The sequence below is a fragment of the Bombina bombina genome, chromosome 4 (assembly GCF_027579735.1).
Source record: "Bombina bombina isolate aBomBom1 chromosome 4, aBomBom1.pri, whole genome shotgun sequence".
NCBI lineage: Eukaryota > Metazoa > Chordata > Amphibia > Anura > Bombinatoridae > Bombina > Bombina bombina.
The window spans coordinates 294,695,951-294,709,231 of NC_069502.1; the positions used below are offsets into that span (position 1 = coordinate 294,695,951).

General features: G+C 38.5%; 1 protein-coding gene across 1 annotated transcript in view; it reads left to right on the forward strand.

Moving 5' to 3' along the window:
* The window catches only part of LOC128656217 (phospholipid scramblase 1), a 78,855-nt gene that overhangs the window by 35,109 nt on the left and 30,465 nt on the right, over window positions 1-13,281 (forward strand). The window contains exons 3-4 of the mRNA XM_053710006.1: window positions 2,887-2,929; window positions 8,118-8,338. Coding sequence (XP_053565981.1) covers window positions 2,887-2,929; window positions 8,118-8,338 — 264 coding nt within the window. The remainder of the gene's footprint in view (window positions 1-2,886; window positions 2,930-8,117; window positions 8,339-13,281) is intronic.

The window sequence follows — 13,281 nt, forward strand, 5'->3', positions numbered from 1 at the left end:
TGTTACTCCTTTATCTCCATTTCCCTTTGGTCGAATGACTGGGGGTTGTGGGTAAGGAAATGATAGACAGTTTAACTGTGGTGCTTTTTGCCTCCTCCTGTTGGCCAGGAGTGATATTCCCCAACAGTAATTACTCAAGCCGTGGACTCACCATATCCGGAAAGAAAGAAATTTATCAGGTAAGCATAAATTTTGTTTTTTATTTATACTACTCTAATGCACCCCCCAAAAAAAAACAAAATAAGAAAAAGCCCTATTCTAAAAATCTTTAAAAAACGAAACAAAAAAAAAAACTAACCCTTTTAACATTACAACCCCCCAAAAGAAAAACCTAACTAAAAAATCCTAAATTACCAATTGAAAACAACAAACACAAATGGAGTCCAGCCATTGTCAGTACCAGGTTTATTGATTGTAGGGCATACAATCAGCAGAAATAATCCAAAAACACTGATGCGTTTTGGGCATGCGCACATTCTCTTCCTCAACTGACAACTCTTTATATCTATGAGTAACCAATGATTGAGGTCAGTACTAAGCACACTCCTCTTGTCTAATCCTATCTCATTGGTCATTCTTTTAAGTAATATAATCCTTAATGATTGGTTACTAGGACATAAGTATAATTTTCTAGCAGATAAATAATGAAACATGGTGATACTATATGATGGGGCATTCAGCTCTTTCGCTGGTCAAACAGTAAAAAATATCTAACACTTACCCTATAAAGATACTCACCAATGATAATGATGGTGGTGCTCCATCTTCTTCATCCAGGCTGCGGTCTATTTTCATCCAGGCGGCAGTCCATCTTCTTCATCCAGGCAGCGGTAGCGGCAGCAGTGGTCATCCTCTTGCGAACTTCAACATGGAGATCCTCATCATACGGTCTCCAGCTGCACTCTGAATAGTGAATGTGAGGCACCCCTTTTATATGGGGTACCCTTGCATTCCTATTGGCTGATTTGAATCTTCTTTTTCCTTTAATTCTATTTGATAATTTGAATTTGAAGATTTAAATCTGCCAATAGAAATGCAAGGGTACCGTCATATATAAAAGGGGTACCTCACATTCACTATTGTGTGTGAGGCTGGAGACCGTGTGAAGAGGACCTCCGTGTTGAAGCTTGCAAAAGGAGGACCACTGCCGCCGCCACAGTCGCCTGGATGAAGAAGATGGACCGCTGCTATCATCATCATAAATGGTGAACACCTGTATGGGGCTAGTGTTAGGTTTTTTGTTTTGTTTTGTTTTTGTTTTGTTTTTGTTTTTTACAAATTATCTTTTTTTTTTTTTTATTATTTGGGCAGCAAAAGAGCTGAATGCCTATCCAAATACCCTTTTCAGAGCAATGGATAATTTTAGTTTTTTTATTTTGGTGTTTGGGAGGTGTAATGCTAGTGGGGGGTTTCCTAAAATATCTGATCGCTTTAGGACAATGCCCTACAAAAGGCCCTTTTAAGAGATATCAGTAGTTTATTTTTAGAATAGGGCTTTTTCATTTTGGGATGTTTTTTTGGGGGTATTAGAATAGGATTACATTTTTTTGGTAATAACTTTTTTTAATTTCTGTAATGTTAGACTTTTTTATTTTTTGTAATGTTATTTTTTTTATTTTTTACTAATGTTAGTTGTTTTTTTAAGTTAAGATTAGGTTTTTATTTAATTTTACAAGTATTTTTTTTTTTTTTTTTAAATGTAGGGGTATTTTAATTTGGGTTAAATTAGGGGGTGTTTTTGAAGCTTGCAAAAGGAGGACCACTGCCGCCGCCACAGTCGCCTGGATGAAGAAGATGGACCGCTGCTATCATCATCATAAATGGTGAACACCTGTATGGGGCTAGTGTTAGGTTTTTTGTTTTGTTTTGTTTTGTTTTTTTACAAATTATCTTTTTTTTTTTTATTATTATTTGGGCAGCAAAAGAGCTGAATGCCTATCCAAATACCCTTTTCAGAGCAATGGATAATTTTAGTTTTTTTATTTTGGTGTTTGGGAGGTGTAATGCTAGTGGGGGGTTTCCTAAAATATCTGATCGCTTTAGGACAATGCCCTACAAAAGGCCCTTTTAAGAGATATCAGTAGTTTATTTTTAGAATAGGGCTTTTTCATTTTGGGATGTTTTTTTTGGGGGTATTAGAATAGGATTACATTTTTTTGGTAATAACTTTTTTTAATTTCTGTAATGTTAGACTTTTTTATTTTTTGTAATGTTATTTTTTTTATTTTTTACTAATGTTAGTTGTTTTTTTAAGTTAAGATTAGGTTTTTATTTAATTTTACAAGTATTTTTTTTTTTAATGTAGGGGTATTTTAATTTGGGTTAAATTAGGGGGTGTTAGGTTATGGGGTTTAGATATTAGTTTATTACTTTGCATTGCGAGGGAATTGTGGTTTAGGGGTTAATATCTTATTTATGAGTATAAGTCTACTTTCGGAAACCATTTAACCACAGCTCTGAGATCGCAGTAGGGATTGAAGCGTACAAGTCGCAATCGACTTTGGTTGGTTTTCCATGTCTGAAGATTGGAAGTGCACTCTGCAGACTTCACATACCTAACTTCATGACATAATCTGCCCCCAATTATAGCTTCAGCAGAAATGATAAGATAAGGAACTGAAAAATAATGGACTTTTTGCTAACAAAATGTCAATAGCTAGCTGTTTCTTCTCCAGATTGGCTCCTGTAAATAAAACAAGTGTAGGGTGGACTTTTGAAAAACAATTATAGTAAAGAAGGTATTAATGCATTCAGCTAGTACGTTTATTGCAACAGTGCAGAAAAGTCTTGTAATACAAGGTGTTTACTGTCCCTTTAAGTGTTGTTGATTGATGTGATGTAGCTTGTTGTCATAACAAAGTAACAGTGTTTATCTTATTTTTGTAGATTGACCAGCTTCTGGTTCATCAGCAAGTTGAGTTACTTGAAGGTATGTACTTGTAGAGCAATATATACAACATCTTTCCTAGATCATATGGTATGATGTACAAATATGTCTGTGCTAACAGTAACACAAGACTTCAAAATGTTAATTAGAAGGAAAGATTTGTGATATAGATTCAAGTTAAAGAGTATTATATGTCTAATCTGATGTCATTTTAGCTATGCAATCATTCTTATAAATTATGTGTTCTTAAATCTATGCCAGTAAGCCCTCAAGATGCAACACCGCCCCTTTACATATAGCTGCACGGTGGTAAAATAGGAATCCACTGTAAACCCTTTATCACAAAAACCACCAGGATTTGCTAAAAAAAAAATATCTAAAGATTTGTTATTAAAAAGGCACTTTAAACACTTTGAGATGGTAATATAAAATGATTAATTGTGTGTGTGTGTGTGTATATATATATATATATATATATATATATATATATGTATGTGTGTGTGTGTGTGTGTGTAAATAGATAAATGTAAAATTACAGGAGAAAATAAACAAAGCTATCCAAAATAAAAAAATTAAACCTAAACTAATACCCCTATAAAAATAAAAAATCCCCTCCAAAATAAAAACACCCCCTAATATATCAATAAACTACCAATAGCCTTTAAAAGGGCCTTTTGTAGGGAATCGCCCTAAAGAAATCAGCTCTTTTACATACAAAAATTACAAAGTACCCCCTAACAGTAAAACCCCTTACCCAACCAACCCACTAAAATAAAAGTCTTAAAAACCCTAAGCTACCCATTGCCCCTAAAGGGGCATTTGTATGGGCATTGCCCTTAAAAGGGTCTTCAGTTCTTTTGCTGCCCTTAAAAGGGCAATCAGCTCTTTTAAAGCCCGAAAAACCCTAATCTTAAAAAAAAAAAAAAAAGCCACCCCAAAAAATTAAAAATAAGACTAAGCTGCAAATAGGTACTCACCCTTCCTGAAGTCCAGCGGTGAAAGTCTTCTTTCAGGCGGCTCCATCATCTTCTATCTTCATCCGGAGCGAAGGCGGCAGGGAGTGGTCTTCCCCGATGCGCGGATCCAGAGCTGCGGCCTCAGCAGCGGTCTTTAGCAGCGGCGAACCTCAGTGGCGTGGAGGCTCCTCTTCATCCGATCTCCGTCGTACACTAAAAATTGAATAGAAGGTACCACATTAAATTTGGGGTACCTTGCATTCCTATTGGCTGAAATTTTGAAATCAGCCAATAGAATTAGAGCTACTGAAATCCTATTGGCTGTTCAAATCACCCAATAAGATTTCAGTAGCTCTCATCCTATTGGCTGATTTCAAAATTTCAGCCAATAGGAATGCAAGGTACCCCAATAAAAATGCGGTACCTTGTGTTCAATCTTCAGTGTGCGGCGGACGATCGCATGAAGAGGAGCCTCCATGTCACTGAGGACACTGCTCCGGATCTGCGCATTGGGAAAGCCAGCTCCGCACCTCCGATCCACGTCGCCTTCGCTCTGGATAAAGATAGAAGATGATGGAGCTGCCTGGAAGAAGACCTTCTCCGCCGGACTTCAGGAACAGTGAGTACCTATTTGGGGCTTAGTCTTAGGCTTTTTTTTTAATTATTGTTTGGGGTGATTTTTTTGTTTTTTTTAGATAATGGTTTTTCGGGCTGTAGAAGAGCTGATTGCTCTTTTAAGGGCAATGCCTATACAAATGCCCCTTTAGGGGCAATTGGTAGTTTAGGTTTTTTTTAGTGATAGGTTTTTTATTTTGGGGGGTTTGGTGTGTGGAGGGTTTTACTGTTAGGGGGTACTTAGTTTTTTTACATGTAAAAGAGCTGTTTAACTTAGGGCAATGCCCTACAAAAGGCCCTTTTAAGGGATATTGGTAGTTTAGTTTAGATTAGGGGGTGTTTTTTATTTGGGGGGGCTCTTTATTTTCATAGGGGTATTAGAAAAGGTTTAATTTTTTTATTTTTGATAATTTTGTTTATTTTTTTCTGTAAATTTAGACTTTTTTATTTTTTGTAATTTTATATTATTTTTTGTAATTTAATGCTAGACAAAACATTTGTTCTCCACTTTCAATACTCTTCTCCGCCCTCCCCCACCTCCTAATACAACTTCTCTGTCAGCTCAAGACTTTGCCAACCACTTCAATAACAAAATTGACTCCATCAGAAGTGAAATCGGCTCTCAATATAATTCCATTCTCTCACCCCCTCAAATGCTCTCAATCAACCACAACCCACATAACCTTAAGCTTAGCTCATTCTCCCCTGTTACTGAGGAAGAAGTTTCGGCAATTATACTGCGCTCTAACCTCACTACCTGTCCCCTTGACCCTATCCCCTCACAGCTACTCCCCTCCCTCTCTGCCACCCTTACCCCTATACTCACACACACTTTCAACCTCTCCCTCAGCACCGGTATATTTCCCTCATCGCTGAAACATGCACTGGTCACACCTATCCTCAAAAAACCTTCCCTTGATCCTACCTCCCCATCCAACTACCGCCCTATTTCCCTCCTCCCTCTTGCATCAAAGCTTCCAGAAAAACTAGCTTATGCATACCTATCCCATTTCCTTACAATAAACTCCCTCCTTGACCCATTGCAATCTGGATTTTGTCCCCATCACTCCACAGAAACAGCAATTGTTAAGGTTACCAACGACCTACTTACAGCAAAATCAAAAGGCCACTTCTCTCTGCTTATCCTCCTTGATCTGTCCGCAGCCTTTGACACTGTTGACCACCCTCTCTTGCTCCAAACCCTCCAATCCTTCGGCATATGTGACATAGCCCTCTCGTGGCTCTCTTCCTACCTGCCAAACCGTACCTTTAGTGTAGCCTTCTCTGGGGCCTCCTCTGCCCCATCACCACTTTCTGTCGGAGTACCGCAAGGCTCTGTCCTCTGTCCCCTTCTCTTCTCAATCTACACATCATCACTAGGTTCCCTAATAAAGTCCCACGGTTTACAATATCATTTGTATGCCGATGACACCCAAATCTACTTCTCTGCACCAGACCTTTCTCCTTCCTTGCTAACCCGTGTCACTAACTGTCTTTCTCACATCTCCAACTGGATGTCCTCTCACTACCTCAAGCTAAATCTCTCCAAAACTAATGCTCCTTATTTTCCCCCCTTCTTCTAAACTCTCCACCCCCAATCTCTCTATAACTGTCGACAACTCCATCATTACCCCTACCCCGCATGCCCGATGTCTCTGGGTCACATTTGACTCAGATCTTTCTTTCACTCCTCACATTCAGTCATTGGCTAAAGCCTGCCGCTTCCACCTTAAAAACATCTCTAAAATTAGACACTTCCTTACACAAGACACAACTAAGATTTGAATCCACTCTCTCATTCTCTCCCGCCTCGATTACTGCAACTCTGTCCTCTCTGGTCTCCCCACCTACCGCCTAGCTCCTTTACAATCCATAATGAATGCCTCTGCCAGACTCATCTTCCTTACACGTCGCTCTTCATCTGCTGCACTTCTCTGCCAATCTCTTCACTGGCTTCCTCTTGCCTCTAGGATCAAACACAAAATTCTCATTCTGACATACAAAGCCCTCAACTGCACTGCTCCTCCCTATATATCAGACCTTGTCTCCAGATACTCTCCCTCCCGTCCCCTTTGCTCTGCTCACAACCTCCTACTCTCCTCCTCTCTTGTCACCTCATCACACTACCGTTTACAGGACTTCTCCAGACTGGCTCCCATCTTGTGGAACTCTCTGCCTCGCTCCACAAGACTCTCTTCTAGTTTTAGGTGTTTGTTATTTCCTGAGGGGGCTTAGTTTTTTTTTTTGTTAAAGGGACAGTCTACACCAGAATTGTTATTGTTTTAAAAGATAGATAATCCCTTTATTACCCATTTCCTAGTTTTGCATTACCAACACAGTTATATAAATACACTTTTTACCTCTGTGATTACCTTGTATCTAAGCCTCTGCAACTGCCCCCTTATTTCAGTTCTTTTGACAGACATCCATTTTAGCCAATCAAAACTTGCTCACTGGAACTCCATGTGCTTGAGCACAGTTATCTATATGATAAACGTGAACTAACACCCTCTAGTGGTGAAAAACTGTCAAAATGCCCTGAGAGAAGAGGCGGCCTTCAAAAGCTTAGAAATTAGCATATGAACCTCCTAGGTTTAGCTTTCAACAAAGAATACCAAGAGAACAAAGCAAAATTGGTGATAAAAGTAAATTGAAAAATTGTTTAAAATTACATTCTCTATCTGAATCATGAAAGTTTATTTTGGACTAGACTGTCCCTTTAATACTTCGTACGGGTTAGTTTTTTTTTGTGTTATACTTCTTTCCAGCGGTTAGGTTTTTTTATTATTTCGTGCGGGGTATTAGGTTTTTTTGTTATTTCGTGCGGGTGGTTACGTGTTTTTTGTTATTTAGTGCGGGTGGTTGCATGTTTTATTTTCTTAATGCTTTGTTTGCCTACGCTGCATCCAAGTGGATTCTTTTGGCTGCACACGCAGCCAACATTCTTTTGGCTGCCTCGCGCAGCCAACATTTCTTTGAGGATGCGTGCGCAACTGGCGACAGACGCGTTACAAATGCGATTATAGTATAGATATTCTGTATATATATCCGCAATATACTTTCATAATTTATTTTGTCCACTTTTCCGGTAATTCCATTCTGAAATTGTGAGCTTTTCAGTTAGAAATGGAAGTGCAAAACACTGTTATATTCCACACAGCCATTGGTTGCACACTCTAGTGACCTATTTATAACTGTCTGTAATTAGCCACAGCAGAAAAGGTAACCTAAGTTACAACATAGCAGCTCCCATTGTCTTATAGACACTAAAACTTTGCACTTATTTTGTCAATATTTAAACAGCAAATTAAACTTTAAAAAATATATCTACCTGTTATTCTCAGACTAATCTTTTCTTTGACTGCATCATTCTATCTAGCATTTGTTTAGTGTTTAATGTCTGTACAGCTTAGGGTTCAAAAGAATGGTGACATTTTAGGTTATCTGCCACTAATCATGTCATGCATTGCATACACTATTTCATTTTCTTATACAAAACTACTAAGCACTAAACAATAAAGAGGTGAAACACCATAAAATCACATATGCTGACACCAAGTGGCCACACTTATTATTAAAGGAAATAATTATTTGTTAAATAGAAATGACTGCACAATTCTGTCTTCATAAATATTTTGTGTTGCTGATGTTTATTTTAGCCTTGACGGGATTTGAAACAAATAACAAATATGAAATAAAAAACGTCATGGGTCAAAGAGTCTACTTTGCTGCTGAACAAAATGATTGCTGCAATCGCAACTTCTGTGGATCTGCCAGATCGTTTACCATAGTAATTATTGATAACACAGGCCGTGAAATTATTAGAGTGCAGAGACCCCTCAGATGCTCTTCCTGCTGTTTTCCATGTTGCCTTCAGAAGGTAAGTATATAACAATGGTGGTTTAATCATTTAACCAATGCTGTGTTTAGTTTGTGTGCTGTCTTAGGCTGTCCCCAAACTCCCATTTTAATAAATAAAACATTTGGAGAGTACAGGAGAAGACAGCCTCATGCCATAAACTACTCTTCAAAATGTGCTCCCTGTTTTAAATCCTAATGCCCTAGGCACAAGCCTAGCTGGTCCAGGCTAAAATGCGCTCAGAATACAATAATACCTATTTGTACATAAAATTACTTTTAAAATGTTCAAGCAAAGATTGTGATGATAGAGCATATTATTTGAGTGTTCTACAAGCTTTACTGAGGCAATTTCATTTTACCTGCTTGCATCTTTTATATACGTTATTATTTAGTCATTTGTTTTTTTGCCCTGAAGAGCGTAGCCAATTAGAATTCAAGAAGGTTTATGATGTAATAATATTCTTTAGATTGTAAATGCTCCATCAATGTATGAAAACATATATTTTGATGGCAGATAACTAATATAGCTCAACAAGTATGTCAGTATTTCCTATAAAGTAAAAATCAGTTTGTAGCAGGGGGAATTTTATTTAAATCATGATTTAAATCACTAATCAGTAAGACCCAATTTAAATCAAAAGGTTTCGTTTTTTTTGAATAGTAATTTTTCAGATTATTTTTCTAGTTATATCAGAAAATGACTGATTTAGTTTTATACTATTAGAAATACATACACCTAGATTACAAGTTTTGCGTTCGGGTTTTAATGCTGAAAAAATGGCCATTTCAGCGTTAAAACAGCACCGCAGCCATTACAAGTCTTGTCGGTATAGCTGTACCGCAAGCCTTTTAGCCTGTAACGCAACGTCAGTCCCGCACTCGTAAAAATTAAGTTTTTTCATGGGACTTCCATAGCGCTGCCATTACGAGTTTTGCGGTGAGGCTAAAAAGCTTGCGTTACACCCTATACCGACACGATCCGTTTCGCAATCTGAGACCAGTAGTTATGAGTTTTACGCTACAAAACTGTTACATAAAACTCATAACTAAAGTGTCACAAAGTACACTAAACACCCATAAACTAACCCCTAAACCGAGGCCCTCCCGCATCGCAAACACTGTTTTTAAGTTATTAACCCCTAATCTGCCGCTCCCGACATCGCCGCCACTAATAAAATTTATTAACCCCTATTCTGCCACTCCCCGACATTACCACCACTATACTAAAGTTATAAACCCCTATTCCGCCGCTCCACGCCACCCCCCCTAACTTTAACATAATTAAAATAGAGCTAAATTACAGTATCAGTTATTAACTATATAATACCTATTTAAAACTAAACACATACCTGTGAAATAAAACCTAAGCTAGCTACAATATAACATATAATAGTTATATTGTAACTGGCTTAGGTTTTTTTTTATTTCACAGGTAAGTTTGTATTTATTTTAGCTAGGTAGACTAGTTAGTAAATAGTTATTAACTATTTACTAACTACCTAGTTAAAATAAATACAAACTTACCTGTGAAATAAAACCTAAGCTGCTTTACACTAACACCTAACATTACAAAAAAATAAAAAACACTAAAATTACAAAAAATAAAACCCCTAAAATTACAAAAAATAAAAAAACCTACCATTACAAAAAATAACAAACAAAATTATCCAAAACAATAAAAATTATTTCTATTACAATACCCTTTAAAAAAAAAAAACACCCAAAATAAAAAACCCTAATCTATAATAAACTACCAAGGACCCTTAAAAGCTCTTTCTCTTGTAAGGTGTATCCAGTCCACGGATCATCCATTACTTGTGGGATATTCTCATTCCCAACAGGAAGTTGCAAGAGGACACCCACAGCAGAGCTGTCTATATAGCTCCTCCCCTAACTGCCATATCCAGTCATTCTCTTGCAACTCTCAACAAGCATGGAGGTAGTAAGAGAGAAGTGGTGAAATGTAGCTGTTATTTTGCTTCAATCAAGAGTTTATTATTTTTAAATGGTACCGGAGTTGTAGTATTTTGTTCCAGGCAGAAAAATAGAAGAATCTGCGTGTGATTTCTATGATCTTAGCAGGTTGTAACTAAGATCCATTGCTGTTCTCACACATGACTGAAGAGAGAGATAACTTCAGTGGGGGAATGGCGTGCAGGTTATCCTGCTATGAGGTATGTGCAGTTAAGATTTTTCTAGAAGATGTGAATGCTAGAAAATGCTGCTGATACCAAATTTATGTAAGGTAAGCCTGAATACAGTGATTTAATAGCGACTGGTATCATGCTTACTTTCTGAGGTAATACTCTTTTATATTTACAATATAAAACGTTTGCTGGCATGTTTAAACATTTTTATATATACTTAGGTGATAAAACTTTATTGGGGCCTAGTTTTTTCCACATTGCTGGCTTAAATTTGCCTAGAAACAGTTTCCTGAGGCTTTCCACTGTGTTACTATGAGTGGGAGGGGCCTAATTTAGCGCTTTTTTGCGTAGTAACTTTTACAGACTGAGACATCCAGCTTCCTCCAGGAGTCCCCTGAATGCTATAGGACATCTCTAAAGGGCTCTTAGGCTTTCCAAAATCGTTTGTTGGGGAAGATAGGCCCACAGCAAGGCTGTGGCAGTTTGGTGTGACTGTTAAAAAACGTCTATATCGTTTTTTTGATCCGTTTTTTGAACTAACGGGTTAATCATCCATTTGCAAGTGGGTGCAATGCTCTGTTAGCTTATTATACACACTATAAAAATTTTGTTTGATTTACTGCCTTTTTTCAATGTTTTTCAAATTCGGACAAAATTTGTTTCTCTTAAAGGCACAGTACCGTTTTTTATATTTGCTTGTTAACTTGATTTAAAGTGTTTTCCAAGCTTGCTAGTCTCATTGCTAGTCTGTACAAACATGTCTGACATAGAGGAAACTCCTTGTTCATTATGTTTAAAAGCCATGGTGGAACCCCCTCTTAGAATGTGTACCAAATGTACTGATTTCACTTTAAGCAATAAAGATCATATTCTGTCACCAGAGGAATCACCAGAGGAATCTGACGAGGGGGAAGTTATGCCGACTAACTCTTCCCACGTGTCAGATCCTTTGACTCCCGCTCAAGGGACTCACGCTCAAATGGCACCAAGTACATCTAGGGCGCCCATAGCGTTTACTTTACAAGACATGGCGGCAGTCATGGATAATACACTGTCAGCGGTATTAGCCAGACTACCTGAATTTAGAGGAAAGCGAGATAGCTCTGGAATTAGACGAAATACAGAGCATACTGACGCTTTAAGAGCTATGTCTGATACTGCCTCACAATATGCAGAAGCTGAAGAAGGAGAGCTTCTTTCTGTGGGTGATGTTTCTGACTCAGGGAAGATGATGCAACCTGATTCTGATATCTCTACATTTAAATTTAAGCTTGAACACCTCCGCGTGTTACTCAGGGAGGTTTTAGCTGCTCTGAATGACTGTGATACAATTGCAGTGCCAGAGAAATTGTGTACACTGGATAAATACTATGCAGTGCCGGGTTGCACTGATGTTTTTCCAATACCTAAAAGGTTTACAGAAATGATTACTAAGGAATGGGATAGACCAGGTGTGCCGTTCTCTCCCCCTCCTATTTTTAGAAAAATGTTTCCAATAGACGCCACCACACGGGACTTATGGCAGACAGTTACTAAGGTGGAGGGAGCAGTTTCTACTCTAGCAAAGCGTACTACTATCCCTGTCGAGGACAGTTGTGATTTCTTAGATCCAATGGATAAACAGTTAGAGGGTTACCTTAAGAAAATGTTTATTCAACAAGGTTTTATCCTACAGCCCCTTGCATGCATTGCTCCTGTCACTGCTGCTGCAGCGTTCTGGTTTGAGTCTCTGGAAGAGGCTTTACAGGTAGCGACTTCATTGGATGACATACTTGACAAGCTTAGAGCACTTAAGCTAGCCAATTCTTTTGTTTCTGATGCCATTGTTCATTTGACTAAACTAACGGCTAAGAATTCTGGTTTTGCTATCCAGGCGCGCAGAGCGCTATGGCTTAAATCATGGTCAGCTGACATTACTTCAAAGTCTAAGCTGCTTAACATTACCTTCAAGGGGCAGACCCTATTCGGGCCTGGTTTGAAGGAGATTATTGCTGATATCACTGGAGGAAAAGGTCATGCCCTTCCTCAGGATAGGTCCAAATCAAGGGCCAAACAGTCTAATTTTTGTGCCTTTCGAAACTTCAAGGCAAGTGCGGCATCAACTTCCTCTAATGCAAAACAAGAGGGAACTTTTGCTCAGTCCAAGACGGTCTGGAGACCTAACCAGACCTGGAACAAAGGTAAGCAGGCCAAAAAGCCTGCTGCTGCCTCTAACACAGCATGAAGGAACGGCCCCCTATCCGGTAACGGATCTAGTAGGGGGCAGACTTTCGCTCTTCGGCCAGGCGTGGGCAAGAGATGTCCAGGATCCCTGAGCGTTGGAGATTATATCCCAGGGATATCTTCTGGACTTCAAGGCTTCCCCCCCAAAAGGGAGATTTCACCTTTCACAATTATCTGCAAACCAGATAAAGAGAGAGGCATTCTTACACTGTGTACAAGACCTCCTAGTTATGGGAGTGATCCACCCAGTTCCAAAGGAGGAACAGGGATAGGGATTTTACTCAAATCTGTTTGTGGTTCCCAAAAAAGAGGGAACCTTCAGACCAATTTTGGATCTAAAGATCTTAAACAAATTCCTCAGAGTTCCATCATTCAAGATGGAGACTATTCGTACCATCCTACCTATGAACCAGAAGGGTCAATCACATGACTACAGTGGATTTAAAGGATGCTTATCTTCACATTCCGATACACAAAAATCATCATCGGTTTCTCAGGTTTGCCTTCCTAGACAGGCATTACCAGTTTGTAGCTCTTCCCTTTGGGTTAGCTACAGCCCCAAGAATTTTTATGAAGGTTCTGGGGTCGCTTC